Consider the following 16,141-nt stretch of genomic DNA (forward strand, 5'->3'; position numbering starts at 1 on the left):
ATTAGAAACCTTCTCTTGGGTCTTGGCAAGCTTGAACCATTCAAGTGTGTTTGACAGCTTGTAAATTGAGCTGGGGGTTATTTTTCCAAGGCAGGTGTGCAAACATGCAGACAATACTAGACAGATCATTATTAAAGTGATATCCTCAAGCATAAAGGCGTAAACATATAAGTGTAGTGTAGACTTTCAGGTAAGTGGTGCAGGTACTGGTTCTCTAGAAGTTTAGCTTTATTTTAACACCATGATGAGTGTGTGTGTGTATGTGTGTGTGTGTGTGTGTGTATGTCTCACTCGCCTCATTGTCTTCTTATCTGACCCCCACCTCCCTCTCTCTCTCCACCACTCAACAAAACATATCTTGGACTTTTGTCTGCCACAGCATAATTTAAAGGAGCAATAAGTAAGATTTCTACTACCTAACAGCAGTAGTTCTCAACCTTTTTAGTTTGTGACCCCTTTAAAAGTGATGCCTACTCGCGCCCTCCCCCCATCACAGTTGCAAAGAATGATTTCCCCTTATCAGGCTGTTTCATTATATCAAGGGAGGCATTGTGAGGCTGAAAGCTATTAAATATTTCACTAGAAAAAAGCAAAAAATCAAGAGAAAAATCAGAAAAATACACATGATAATACATTTGTCTATTAGAAATATGTTTTTTTCCAATCACATAAATCAACTCAGGACCCCCCGAAATGATCTTGCGACCACCTGGGGGGGTCCTGACCTCCAGGTTGAGCACCACTGCCTTATAGCACAAAATGACCACAGCCAGAGAGATTTGCAGAAGGAGACGAGTTGTTGTAATTCCTACTGGGCGCTGACAGAGGCTGATAAAAGTCATAGATTACTTAATGCCCCTTTAAATGCCATGTCAGTGTTTCAGCTCCACATGAGCTGGCAGAACCGCCACGGTTTGCTGTCCAGGTCTGGAGCTGCTGAGGCGGGACTCTCGGCTCTTGTTTATTCTGTGTTCTTTGTGTGAACCTTCTGCTCGCTCCCCCATTGTGCTAATTTTTCTGCACTTTCCCAACTCAGTAGTTGCCAAGCCACTAAGGAACTGCAGGCGATTCGGTGTGTAGGAGGAGGAGGATAATTACAAGCTTGCTATATTCGGTAATGTCCCCAGGTCCCAGATCCTTGCCTCGCACACTCACACTCTCAGCACAGTCAGTCGGTGAGAGTGTGAGGAAAAGATCTACTGTGCCCAGTGCCACCAAGAGAAGCATTAGAGTCCTGAGTCTCAGAGAAAAATAGAGGAGAGGACCCAGCTGAGCGAGCACCGTGACAGAAACACAAGTCAACTTAATTGTAACCTCATTACGAATCCAGAGAAAAAAACCCCAGAGTGAATAAGCTTGAGAGTCTAGAACAGTGATTCTCAACCTTTTTCATATGAAGGACTCCTAATTTAGTCCACATTAGGTCCACGGACCCCCATTTGAAGAGATTTTGTCTCTCGGACCCAGATCTGAGAATATTTTTATTGGAATTCCACTTCTATCTGTATTGTAGATAGAGAGAGATAACAGTGAGACTATGATCAAAATAGTCATTCTTCTACATTCCCTAATGGTGTTAACTTCTTGTAAATGAACAACAACAATTCGTCAATTTTCTGGGGACCCCCTGGAACTCCCTCAAGGACCCCTGGTGGTCCCCGGACCCCACCTTGAGAACCACTGGTCTAGAAAATGTATCTTTATATTGCAAACATGGTGAGAAAGATACGATCACCACAGCAAAACCAAAACCTTCTACCTTCAAAAAGTCTTCCAGATGCCCAAATCATCCACTTAGGACTCTTCATTTATTCAGGTATAAAGTTTAGATTGTTTTTTGAGTTGTTAGAGGATCTAGTTTCTTTCCCAGAATGACATTTAATAAACTTAAAAGAGGTTGGGCCTGCTGTGAGCCTACACACACACACACACACTGTGTTATATGTCAAGTAAGCGAGCAAACATTACTTCCAGAGAAGAAGTAAGCCTCGCCTCTTTACACCACAGGCTGTAACGCATGACAGATTTTGAAAAGCTGCCCGAGTTAGCGCACCGAAAAACATAATCACACCTTTTCACACCAAGTTAAGAATTTAATTATTTGTTTATTTATTAATTTATTTACGTATTTCTATCTCCAAGATTCACCCACCCGAAAAATATAAATTCCGGTTTATTCAAAAAAAAGAAACGATGGAATTTTCATCAACCGCATCAAAGGAATTAATCAACAAAATCAAAGTGGCAATAATCATTATCATTATTACAATAATAATTCAATGATCAGAATATCCACATTCATAACAAATCCATATACAACTGCAATACACTCTTCAACATCACTCTTCCATTAATATACACAAAATCCCCAAATGTCTGTCCTTGTCAAAACAACAATAGAGGAGTTTTGGGATAGGAGGGCTATGGCTTGTCAAGGGGGATGAAAATGAGTGACCAGCGTAGTTGATGGATCTAAGGTTAGTAAGAGTATAAGGGGGAGGCACACTTATTTAATAAGGACCTATACAAAAACAAGCAAATGGCAAATGATGACAGTACTTCCATGGAAAGATTTGCCGATCTAACCAAATCTTCAGCTGACAAAAGGTTAGAGGGCTCCATAAGAGGCAGAATTTGGGGAACTAAATTTTAAGGAATATATAAGGGTTGTCTGAATAAATATATAACTCTGAATGACAACCGTTGCAAACATATACCATAGGAACCTAAAGTGAAAATCAGATACGCAAGAACTCAAAACAGGTCGAGAATCTCAAAGAAATGCAGATGGAGGTTTCTGGAAATATTATCTTAAGTCTATATATGTACAAACATTGCTTGGTCACCCAAATCTACTTAAAAAAGCTTTTTAGTTGGTCAAGAAAATGAGTGCAAGCTTTAAGATTACGTGAGTTACTTCTTGTTGTGTGAGAGCTTCAGGAATGCAGCTAAGTGACAGACCTTGCTGATATTCTAAGTCTGCACAGAAAGTGCCTCCGATAGCTGTCAAATACACTTAAAAACCTTTCCATGCCTCAGTATTGGTAACTTCAGAAGACCTATTCGTAGAGAGAGAGAGAAACATTAGAGGAAAAAATAACTGTACACTCTGCATGTACAAACAAACTGTATATACACATAGACATACCATATATACACATTTATCCAGTATATACACAAAGATTTATCCAGTACACACACTTATGTACAAACACATTCACTCGTTTTTTCGGCAGAACCTCTAACATATCTCTCTCTGTCATCTTTTCAGTGATTAGAGGTGGAAAATGGCAAGGGACTTCAACTCAGGTTGGTGTCAGTGGAGTCCATTCATAGAAATAGAAATGGGACGTTGTACAGCAGTTTGACTCCAGAGAACTGTGTCAAACGACCACACCGAAACCAAGAATTCACTGATTCACCTCTGCTCAGGTAAACTCCAGGCAGATGGCTGCATCGGAATACAAAATAATAAGATGTACAAGCGTCCTCATCATCCGAAAGGCTTTCAGATCGTCCATAAATGGAGAGCTCCATGGCGATTGTCGGGCGTAAAAACATCATCCGTCCACTTTTTTCTATCTTAGAATGATTATAAGCAAGAAGTAGGAGGGGGGGAGGGAGGTGGTGGGGTGGGGTGGGGTGGGGTGGGGGGCACAGGTCACAGCAACGTGCAAATTCGTGTAAGGGGAGCAGGTAAAACACAAGTTTGTCCCTTTCGTCACAGTCCTACAGGGCAATGCTTCTCCTCAGTGTTCCACAAGATTGTCTTAATAAGAAAACTCGGTTCATATAAAATGGATCATTTATGAACTTCCATTAGATAGATAGGCGTCTATCTTTATCAAGAAATAAATATCTGCTCCGGAAGATTTCTGATGCAGAGTTTTTTTTTCTGTACTATGGTAAGAATAAGCAGTATCATAGAAATATAAATAATAACATTCTGTCCAGTTTTCAAAGTTTTCATTGAAGCAAGACTTGGTTTTTTTTGTTTTTTTTTTGAAGCGGTTTGACTTGTATAGGCTGTGCATATTTAGTTTCCTTTAAATCAAAGTCTGAAAGAGATTCAAACGGAAGAGCTAAAACTATGAATCGAGAAGTAGTTGAAAATGTCGAAAGAGAGAGCAAGTATGTCTAAAATGGAGTAAAATGGAAGTGATTAAATAATGCTTTTGAGAATCCTAGATAGATAAATAGTTAGAGTGAGTAGATGAAGAGGAATCCAAAAGTAATGTGAAAAAGACTATAAGAGAGAGGGAGTTAAAGAAATGTTTTGAAATTAAATGAGCTTTCACTGAAAAATTAAGAGAAGTCAAGCACCTTTGAAATACATCTTACCCACAGTACAATACATCTCCCTCTCTCTCGTTTTGAGCAGTGTGCCTTCCTTGGCCTTTTTGTCGTCTTCCATTCTACCGACTGATCGGACTGCATAGCTGTTCTTCGCATGCTTGGTAGGCCAACAAACACCATAACATGTTGGGCCTGCCTTCAAAAGAAAACTGTATATCCAATCACAAGGCGTCAAACACATAAAAAAATCCAGTTATCCAATCAGAGAGAGAGGGCCCAAGTAAAGTATGGTAAAAAACCCAGCATTTCCTTACATGGTCCGCTGGGGCTCTGCACCATCCTTTGAGCAAAGAGAATGGGACCAATGCCCCAAGTTCTCCCTTTGTCAGCCAATCGCGTCACGAGAGAGGGCTCTTGACATTTGGCCATGCCACCCTGTGGACTGCCCATGGTGCATCAGCCAATTAGGTTCCAGATTGTCCTCCATGAAGCTTTGAGAGTGGCTAGGGGGAGAAAAAAAGGGGAGACAGAGAGAGAGAAGAAACGGGGGAGGTGCTTGATCAGGTGCTATTGAAGCATAGCTAAGAGATTTCATCCTAGGCGGACCAAGTATCTGATGGCAGTCTTTCCAAAGCTGGACTCATCTCTTTTTTTTTCTCAGTTTTGTGTTCAGCTCTGAGGCAATTGCTTGTTTACCTGAGTCTCTCATTTATTTTTTTATGTCACTGAGGTATTTTTCATGGCAATATTAATTTCTCAATCACGGATCATCTCACATCTCTACGAGAGACTGATGTTCAAACCTGGCCTGCTTTAAAACCAACGCTCAGTACACACAAGTATTTTCACAAGGAAAAAGTAGCCCTACAAGCTGTTGAAATAGAAGACGGACAATCTTTCCCTGTGTAGATTGCTAGCATTATTAACATTTGGTGGTTCAACAATTAAACATTCACTCTATTTATGAATCTCACCTTTTCTGTTTTGTGGCTGATCCACTAGTACTGGCCTACAAAGCACTAGCGATGGCCATTTTGACCTTTGACACAGCAAAGTACAGCAAGTGATTTGTTTTCTCAAAAGATTAAAAAAAAAAATGGCTGATACTACAAAGCTGATGTGAAACTCTTCAACTCTTCTTGGTTCCACCTGAACTAAACAAATACCAAGCTGAGTTGCTGCAGAGCGACACCAGAGTGAGGCTACAGAGACAAAAACAAATTCACATCCAGACAAACTTTACAATAGACAGTTCATACACAAAATGAAGGGATATGGCAACACATTACAAACATTTCCGGTGTTTCAGCGTTTGACACATGAAAAATCGAAAAGTTCATTTCCAAAACACTATATACTGTATATCCATGTTAGCAAAAAGATATTTCTTGAAGTTCATCATACAATGTCTTTAAAATAGAGGGTTAAAATAGAGGGTTCACTCTGTATACGTGTTATTTTGTCTTAATTTACCTTTAATCCCTCAATAAGTACCTTAAATTGATTTAATGCTGTTTTTTAGGATTAGGTGTCAGTCTTTTTCAATCTCATTTTGGGATTAAACTTAAATTTGTGGTAAGAACACATTATCAATAATCAAATTTCTTAATCATGGGCCTCAGAATATATTCTCAGTGTCTAAAGGTCTTATAGATTTGGTTGATGATTGGCTAGTCTACTGGCCAAAGGATGTTAATAATATGAATCCCAGGCACTTAACGGCAGGAATCTACTGGCTTTGGCTACAGCAAACTGAAATGGTTGAAATGGTCCTCAACTTCCAGGCCTCATGATAAATTTGAGAGTGAACAAGATGGTTCAAGTTAACATGTTGCATGGACAATATTTTCTGTAACAAAATGTCTTTTCTTGCAATGCAACTGCACCGAAGTGACTCGAAATATGTGGTAAGTGCCCAAAATGTAACACTTAACACATGATAATCTATCAGTGGCATTTACTTATACCTGCAGTTTATGAGCAAGTCGCTTTAATTTGTCAATGAGAACTTCAGATTGTGGCATTGAAGGTGTTCTTCTGAATTAAAAAATGTGACCACTCATCCTCTGTACCCTAAACACAATGGACACCAACAGCTTTTAAACGGAAAAAGACCTTGATAACTGGAAATAGATTCCCTTTGTCCATTTCATTCACAGCAGCTTCATTCAATCTCAAAATTATAGCTCTCATTGTAAGCGGAGAGTTGTGTCATAGCAAGTGAAACTGCCACTGAATGGCGCCAAGGAAAAATAGCATTTTGGGGGTTGGTCACCACAAATTTGAAACAGCTCAGTGACAGTCATTTGCAATGACCGATCCCTCAATTTAGAAGTCACACTGTGGAGATTTTAGGGGAGCTGCTCTTATCTATATCAAATTGCAGATTGGAGGAGGGTTTTTATCAAACATTGACATGGAAACCCCACTACCCCATTAGACATAAGAACACAAAGGGATGCACAAAGAACAAAGACATAGACACATACAAAACATACTGGAAAAAAAGAAAATGTCCCGGCAAAGACAAACAGCTGGAGAGAGAGAAAGACAGTGAGTGAATAATGAGAGAGGCAGTGCTATGGTAGACACAGACATTTGATTTGAAAATGGCACCATTTGTTTCTGTTTAGCACCAGTTTATCACATATCGGTTCTGAGATTGAGAAGAGAAAAATTGCACGAGCTCAGTCCAAAAACAAGAAGTCCCTTAGATTGAGAAAAAAAAAAAAAGGAAAAAAAAAGAAATTCCCAAAACGTCTGCGCTTCTTCCATCGATTTTGTCATTCAAAGCTCTACGACGCAGGATCTTCTGACTTTGAATCTCTGTTTTTTCAGCCCTCAGATGATTTCTCATACAAGCAAAGCTAATTTGGATCTCCCTCCGTTACGTCTATTTGAAAACCCTGTTGAAATACACTCAAAGGCACTAAGGAAGCCAGACTACATTACCACATCTCTACCTAAAGAATTTGCAGCCTGGCGTATTCAGGACAGGTATACTTATTAATACACCTGCATCCATGGGAACCAAGGGGTACTATGAGCTGGCTTGTAGCACTACTATGCTAATGGCTAATATGAAGTCTTTGGGGTGCGAGACATTCTATAGTGCTTGTTCCTTACATGTATTTCTCTTTCATGAAGCCACAGACAGGCAATGAGCACACAAAGCAGATGTTCACATATCGGCTTGGTATGGCAACTGTACGTCAAATGCCTTGTTTGACTGGTTCAAACAGTTTACAGTATGTGATAGGGTATCATTATCTTGTCCTGCAAGAGTGATACTGACCGAAGCTCGATCTGAGCGTCAAGAAAAACGAGTGTCCGTTGAAGAGCCCTTTGTGGTGTGTTAATGCGTTATGCACTGTACAGGAGCTGTACAACAACTATTCGTCTCCCGCACACTTTTCTTCTCTCTCTTGCTTGGACAAAAGTATATCAATGGGGAATTTTTTTTTTTTTTTTGCAAAACATTGTCTTGTTAAATGGGAGTGGACGGGGACAGTGTTTTTCCTTTTTAATTGTGTCATCTCTCTCTGATTTGGCTTAGTGTTGTGTTTGACCTGCTCCCCCTTCTTCTGCTATGCCTGTTGTTGTTGCTGTTGCCGTGGTCCCAGTTGCCTGTGAGGTTGTCATGGGGGAGGATGTTTGGTTGCCACGGAGCTCTCCATTCTGACTAGGTTGTTGATGTGGAGTGGGTAGAGAGGGAGGGTCTACGGTTTGGGGGAGGACTCCATTGTGGGGCGAGCTGTCAGAGGAAATGCCCGAGGAAGAGACTCTGAGGTCTTGATCGTTGGTTACTCCTCCTCCTCCTCCTCCTCCTCCTCCTCCTCCTCCTCCTCCTCCTCCTCTGCCTCCTCCTCCACCACCTCCCCCTCCACCTTCAGTTTTCACACCGGGGTCTGCAGAACCCAGGGAGGAAAGCTGGTCCTCCTAGCGAGACAGAGAGAGAGGGAAGGGGAAAGAGGAGTGGGAGCAGGGAGAGATGGTCGTAGGAGAAAGGCCATTCAATGGACAATGGGATTGATGGGAAGAGTTGTAAAGGAGATGGCCGATCGAGGCAAGAGATAACGTGACACATAGAGGAGAACAACAGCAAAGAGCGCATGTCGAAGAGGTGTGAGAGTAAGTGGGAGGAGGTAAGTGTATAGTGAGATAAAGATGGGAAGAGGGCAAGAGGGAGAAGTACCCGAAGAAAAGGGTTCAAGAGTTCAAAGTGCAGAAGGCGGGACGTGGATGGAGTTGTGGGTGACGTTTCCAAGCGGACAAAATCAACACAAGCAGAATAGAAAGATGTGATCGTGGGCATGGGTACGTGTAAAGGCCATGGCAGAGGTAAAGTAAGGCAGGATTAGAAAATGAAAGACACGTGATAAGGGATTGGAAGAACCACACAGACAGACAGACAGACAGAAAGAAAGAAAGAAGGAGAGAGACAGAGAAAGAGAGAGGCAAATGAGTTACGAAGTCGATGCGTGACGTACACCAATAGAAATGGCAGTATAGGAAAAGGGGTCACAGAGAAAGAAGGGATGGAGGGAATTAAAACTCTTGAGGTCATAGGGTCCTGATCCTCTTGTGATGAGTAGCAAGGGGTGTTTGTCGGTGACAGGTGTCAGAGAAAGTCAGGAAGTGAGTCATTCTTCGCCAATGAGTACAATTCCTGTTCAATAACTGCTAAGTCTCTACGTAAATGTGCGTGCTTTAGTAGCTGCAAAATACCTTAAATCAGACTATAGGAAGGGCTTTAAATTACGGTTTCCAAAAACATCTTAACAGCACATAGCATCAGCCTTCTAGGACATAAAAGACATGCAGAAAGCCACATAGAGCTCAGCGCCAAATTTAAAAAAAAGCAAAGGTTAAGTTGCATCCTATGCCCTGGGAGGAAATCCAAAACTCTGTCAAATTCCCCAACCAAAATTTCTAACCCAAACCCATTGATCACTTGGCAATGAGCTCTCTTAAAAATGCTGCATCGCTGTACGAACTGGGTTGGAACTTTTGATCAGCGATTAAGCCAAAGTTTGGTTTTGCCGTCTTTCCTTACCTACATTGGCGCAGAATAACATCAGTGCAAATAACAGTTTCATTTCAGTTATTCGTTTTTTTTTTTTTATCAAGGTCTGTTTGCAAGCCTTCACTCCCAGTCTTGTTCACTGTAGTCTGTGTAGGAGCAGTGGGAAGAGAAAACAATTGGGTTATTGGGCCAATAGACAACTATGAGGACTTTATAGATAATGGTGCTTAATGTATCCAAGAGATGCTTTGAGTGAAGAAGCATTTGGAAAGCTGGAATTCACAGTTTTACCATCAGGCCTGGGTAGAAATACCTCTTGACATAATTGCACTTAATTTATCTTGCTTGCCACATTTGCTGGGTGGTGTCTACACATAATTACAGGGATTCTGTTAAACGAGTGCACAGCCCTCTAAAGGAACTTGAAGTATTTTAACCCAGGTTTGTTCTTAATCAACATTGGAAAAAAATACTTTTGACATTAAATACCACTTTAATGCTTACACACAAGAGGTATGAAGTACTGTAACATGAATGGAATGAAGTGCTGGAGAGCAGAAAGACAGGAAGGAGTAGGGGTAGTTTGGTCTGCATCCAGTAGAGAAATGGATCAAAAGCTAATTAGCACTGGATATATTGTACTTCATGGGTGTGTCCATTGTGAGTAGAAGGTGTTTCCATTTCACTAGAAAATTGAAAAGGAAAAAAAAAACAAAAAAAATTACCCCAAAATTTGATCTGAATTGGCAGACCTTTTCTCTTCTCAATCAGAACCAAAATGAACGAGAATTCATACATTTTCAGTTGCATTTTACTAACTGGTGCTATGAACAGCTATTCCCATCTCCTACGGGACAAACAGTTACAGGATGCCAGTAACATGACTCCAGCGACATATTTTCACTACTCTGTTACAAGTCACAACCACCAGTTCTATTTAATATCCATGCGTAGACCATTACACATGTCTATTAAACTGGGGAAACAAGCAGCTAACCGTAGACACAGCAGGATTTTTTACTGACATCCTTTTTAAAACTTACCAAACTTTCTTCACTCACTGTAGGCTGTAGTGTTTGATTACTTGGTGTGATCAATTACAGCTGGGTGTGAGAGTGTGTTTGATGCTGTAACTAATGAATGTTAAGGTACTGGAGACAGAAACACAGAACACATAGTGGACTATTGAAATGTTAGGTGTATAGTAAATGACGCAAATACAGTATCATACACACAGGTTCTTACCCATTTCCTCCAATCTCATTTGAATAGTTGATGTCTACAGCGAACTGTAAAGTCTTGCTCACCTCCACGTTCAAAATCTGCTTTAAGTGTCGGTTTACTCAGTGTATATTATATATATTATATTATTATAAGAATAATCCGCTTAAGGCTTGTGATGACTAGCTTGCCAAGTGAAGAACTCTAACTCTGAAGTAAAACAAAAATCAACGCAGTACGCATGACACACTTCATCAGACGCACAATAACAGTTGGCCTACACCACCATTCAGTCAACTAATGCGCCCGGGTGCCAAACACATACACATACACAAACACAGAAATATCAGAAACACAGACTCACTGAAAAGACACAGAAACACAGAGAAACATACAAAAAAACATGTGCACATTAATCAATATTCTCCAGGGAAGGATCGGGTCAGATACGGAGATTTCCCATAATTCCCGTTGTTTATCTTGGGGCGAGTTGGGAGGGATGACTCAGATTGAATGGAAAGTTCATGAAGCTCATGTTACATTGTAATGTGTATAGTGGTAAAAATGTGTAGCGCAGGTGTATTCCTTGCAGTGTGTTAAAGGGGGGAAAAAAATCCACAGTAAAATAGAATGCACACAATGTTATTCCAGTGATTTTGGACAGTCCAATTAAAATTTGTCAACAAGAATGGCAGTCTGTTAAAAGAAAAATCCACCTTCAGATACTCTTAAACACTTACCTCTTCTACTTCTACTTCAATTTCCTACACTTCCCAGAATGCCTTTCAACAACACCTATAGAATGAGCATGAACTTGCAACTTTCAATCAAAGCTAGGCATATGAACGTATAAATATAGCTAGCTAGCCAATTAGTTAGTGAACACTGGCCTGTGGTAAAGATCCCTCAAAACACAATATGTCTTGTGGCTGCATTGCATTCTGGTCTATTGAGGCTACTGTCAGTGGAGAAATTGATCTCTCTTCCTCTTCTACGATGTATTTCTCCCTGAATGATTGTTGAATGTTGCTAAATAGTGAGTCTAGAAAGAAGCTCTCAATCTTTGGTTCTGAGGGTTTGACACCAAAACCTGATGTTTACCATTGATGGTTTAGATAGGCTAGCTGAAGATTTTTCTGCTATCAAACTCCATTGTGCTGGAAATATGATGTCACATAGTCTATGTTTTGCCAGTTACCCACAGGAATAAGAAAAATACACCACCAACCAACAAACTGGGCAGTGTTAACAAGTTTTAGGGTGGATTTTTCCTTTAAAGCTGTAAATCAAAGAACCAATGTTTCACCTGTGATGTCATCAAGAGATGATGTTTTTTCATGAATGAAATCAAATCATACTGGCAGTTTTGAACCAGAAAATGTGCCCAAATCCCACAAAGGCAGCCATTAATCGTCAATGGAGCCTATCAAGTTTCATTGATGACATCACACGCCTTGTTTCTGGACTGAAGCCCCCAGAGCCATAGAGCTACCATTGGGTGTATTCTGTTTTAAGGTAGATTTTATTTTATTTTATTTTTTGCTTTGAGTTGCTTGGCAGAAAATAACAATTTTGCATTCAAAAATGTTGAAAAAAATAATGTTTCTAGTATCTATTCATCTAATTCATCCTGAGTTTTCTTGAATTTCTACACAAATATTAACAAAAATCATTTAATTCATGAGATCATCAATGTTTGTGCAAGTGTAAGAACCGGAGGGAATCTGCATAGCCATCCTGTTTGTACTGAGTGTCTGTACATGTAACAGTGATATAATTCTTATTTCCATGGGCATACAGTGGGTTATTGTGTATTGTGTAAGATTGTAATGCTTAGCATATTACAAGTTAAACAAAAGCAAGTGAAAAGATGAGGTGACTGTTAAATGTGATGAAGAGTTGAGTTGAGTATTTGCAAATGCCAACATCTGAAAATAGCGGAGCTTAAGAATCAATGGCATCCATTGATTATTTGTATTTCTCTGCATTTCTGCTAGAAACAATTTACCCAATGCAAAGAGTTACAGGAAGGTCTCCGTATATGACTTGAAAATTTTGTTTGCGAATAATAATGTTGGCATATATGTCTGTGGATTGCTGGTTATGACTGACTTGTGTGTGTGGACAAGCAATGGCATTTTCATCTGTGGAGCGCTGCAACAGTCACACACAAAACACTTGATGTTTGATACTTTAAGACATTAGAAAGATCTAAGCTATTATAGTACTACTTCAAATAATTTCAATATTTCTGCCAAGGCATGTGTATAATATGCTCATTGGTCAACAAAATGAAAAAAGCACCATCATTCAAAAGAAATATTCCGTTTGGTTAATTAAAATGAAATCAACATTAGAGGCCTGTCACAGAACATTTCAAGAGTCGTTACCAGTGGAAACAAGAGACACGCTGCTATGCTGGGAGGGTGACAACAAAACCAAAGATTGTAACGTTACCGCCTCTTCCTGCCTGGCAAAACAAAGAAAGTGTCACATTTTAGTGCGGTGGAGGAGAAGGGAGCTAATTTCATATAATGCCAAGCGCAGCACAGAAATTACATTTTCTTTATTTTCTTTATTTTGTCAGGGAGGAAGAGACCGTAAAGCTGCGCAAGGCAAGATGCATTTTATGAGCCCAAATCAAAAAGTGGAGCTACAATAGAGAAGAGTGTCCAATCCACACTAATTGAGACGCAGTAGATTTGTTCTATTTGCCCAAATTAAATTCTGGTGCTGGGTATGGACACTGGCGGGAAAACTTCTCCACCCACAGGAGGTGCAAAAGAAATGCAAAACTGTCTCCTAAACAGCAGTGAGCAGAGAAAGCTGGACTCACCGACGTTAGATCTTCTCCCCTCTCATATCTATGGTTTCTTTTGGTATAAAGCATCACAGATCGCCCGGGTTGGTAAACATGAGCGTGCTGTGTGCAGTTCATTGACGTCACATTACAGGATTTATGGGTATTGAAGTTCAAACAGTTATCCTCTCGCTGCCAACGTGCAAGAAGTCACCAAGCGCAGCTAAGCTTGTGTGGCTTTGTGCTGTTTTTGTTGTCACTCTTCCAACACGGAGGTGCGCCCCTCAGAACCATGGGTAACCTCTGTGACAGGCCTCTATTTGTGTAAAGATAAGTGAGGAGTAAGTGGGCCTGTCAGTGTGTTGGTTTGGAGTGAGTTCACACGGTGCTGCATATGGACAGGGACGCACATAGAGAACAGTAGAAGTGGAGAGAGGCAGCAGGTTATGGATGGAGAGTGAGAGTTTGCCGGTTTGTTTATTACCTGGTTACTCGGGGTGGGACAGGCGCGAGACGGGGCTGCACTAGGATGGACTGACGCCTCCCCTAAGAGAAATCACCGTATCTCATCAACACAGGAGGAGAGGCGAGGAGAGGAGAGGAGGAGAGGAGAGGAGAGAAGGAGAGCAGAGGAGAGGAGAGGAGAGGAGAGGAGAGAAGGAGAGGAGAGGAGGAGGCGGAAGGAGGAAGACGACAGCAAGAGAGGGAAGGCTTGTGTGCATTGGGAGGAGTCACAGGGGCAGTGAGGGTCGAGGAATCAACAGCCACACGAACAATACATACACAGTTCACAACAGAGTGAACAGAAAACGAGGACACACACATAAAAAATGCTTTCAAACACACATATACATACATATACATAAACATACATGATGGCAACCACACACGCACAACATCATCAGAAACCCAACAGCCTGGAAGCATTAGAGCAGCCTGCCATGCGGTGTACCAGTAACAGCAGTCATGCTTAGGGCAAGAAAGAAAAGGCGTTATGTCGTGCACTCCAAATGACATCTGCATCTGAAAGCAGGTGATTAATCCAACAGCCTTTGGAAAGCTGTGTGTCTTGCATAATTTCCTGGTTCAGAAAGGTAAGAAGACAGTGTAAAGGACATGCTTATATCAAACATGCAGTCATCTATTAAGTTCAATATACAGACTTGGAAAACCCAGAATCATATTTACATGTACACACAATATCCAAACGGATAAATAGAAAACGACAGAGGATAGGTTCTTTGCATTTTGACGAACACAAACACACACACACACACACACACACTCAAAAGGGAGCGAGGCAACACTCAAAAAGTTAGATGACAATGCATCAAATTTGATATGATGCATTTGAAATGATCAATGTCACTAGGAGCTCAGGGAACTTTTTTTCCCCTTCAAAGTGCCGCACTGATAGTCGCTGTTCAGTAGCGCTGTCAAAACAATTGACAAGGTTCAGCTCACTTGGAAAGAAGTTTATGCAAATTATCAGTTTGACAGTTAAATGGTAAACAGTGATGAAACGTGTTATCAGTTATTACAACTGATAATGTAATAACTGTAATAATGTAATAACTGTCATTATATATTATTATATTAAAATGTCCCTCTACAAAAGTGCAACAAAATTAATGTAATACATTTTTAAGTCATGATGTAATAATATTGACTGAATAATGTAATAACTAGAGTTGTTACATTATTAGTCAATGTTATTATTTCATCATAAGATGATGAGAAGATAAAATCACTTGTTAATGTAATAATGTGAAGTAATTTATTACATTAATTTGTTACATATTACATCACATTTAGAGGGACATTTTTGTTACATTTTGACAAGTTATTACATGATCAGTTGCTAAAGCGTGCTAACTACAATTCTGAATTCTCAAAAAAAACAAAACGAATGTGTGCATGGACATTTTTACTGGAATTACATTTTTGTTAGTGTGCGACTGGTTTGGGCTAATTATATATGCATTATGTTACTATTATGGGGACTATATTGCATTCTGCTCCTGTGTTGCTCTGGAAGTTGCAGGGTATTTGGTATCACTGGCCTGAGGTATCAGTGGCATCATGCCTCTCCCTCTCACTTCCTATTAATTTACTTTTCACCTCTCAGCTATGTGCCAGTCTCACCCAGTAGAGTCTGGAGTCTGTTCATACTAGATCACAGTGTCTTGTCTTAATTGCTGTAAAGAACTTTTGCCTTCCAGCAAAAATATAAAACTGACCAGTAACTTCTGACAAAAATAGTTAAACATAATTCTCACTCAAGGCATAAATGAGCACCATGAGCAATAATTCGGTCTGCATGTCAATTAAAGGATGATACCAGCATAACAGTATTTTCCTAATCCCATCACATGAGTCTATAGGACTGACAGTGTTTTAGTCAGTCCTACTGTGCTTGCCATATAGCTCCATAGCATTGTGAGCGTAGTTTAGTGCTCAGTGAGTCTGTCAGAGAAACTACCTCTGTATATGATGGCTAACTACAGTGTGGAGATTTTTTATACTTCAACTTGAAAAATACTTAATATGCGACAGAAACCTTAATAGCAATGAAAAGTACTTCTACAATGCTGAAGCACATAAAAGCATATCATTTCACAAAGCCTTCTTCCTGTGGTTAAGGTCATGATTTAGCTTCCTATGATTTAATCTGTTGGAGTCGAAGGAACACTTTCCCCGCCTCAAAAGCTACAGTCAATGCTCTTGAGCAAGGCATTTAAGCCCTAGTTGCTCCTACCAGTAGAAGACTGTGGTTGCACTGGGCAGCTCCCAGGGGT

At 40.3% G+C, this 16,141-nt stretch overlaps 1 protein-coding gene across 1 annotated transcript in view; it reads right to left on the reverse strand.

The window, feature by feature from the left end:
* Window positions 1-4,681: 4,681 nt before the first annotated feature.
* The window catches only part of syngap1b (synaptic Ras GTPase activating protein 1b), a 96,289-nt gene continuing 84,829 nt past the window's right edge, over window positions 4,682-16,141 (reverse strand). The window contains exons 20-21 of the mRNA XM_071521984.1: window positions 13,828-13,889; window positions 4,682-4,799 (exon numbers count right to left, since the gene is read on the reverse strand). Of these exons, the coding sequence (XP_071378085.1) occupies window positions 4,682-4,799; window positions 13,828-13,889 (180 nt within the window). The remainder of the gene's footprint in view (window positions 4,800-13,827; window positions 13,890-16,141) is intronic.

This window comes from Centroberyx affinis, unplaced genomic scaffold, assembly GCF_046629955.1.
Source record: "Centroberyx affinis isolate AG114_WGS23_722 - 3 ecotype Tasmania unplaced genomic scaffold, CSIRO-AGI_Caff_v1 ptg000948l_1, whole genome shotgun sequence".
Classification (NCBI taxonomy): Eukaryota; Metazoa; Chordata; class Actinopteri; order Beryciformes; family Berycidae; genus Centroberyx; species Centroberyx affinis.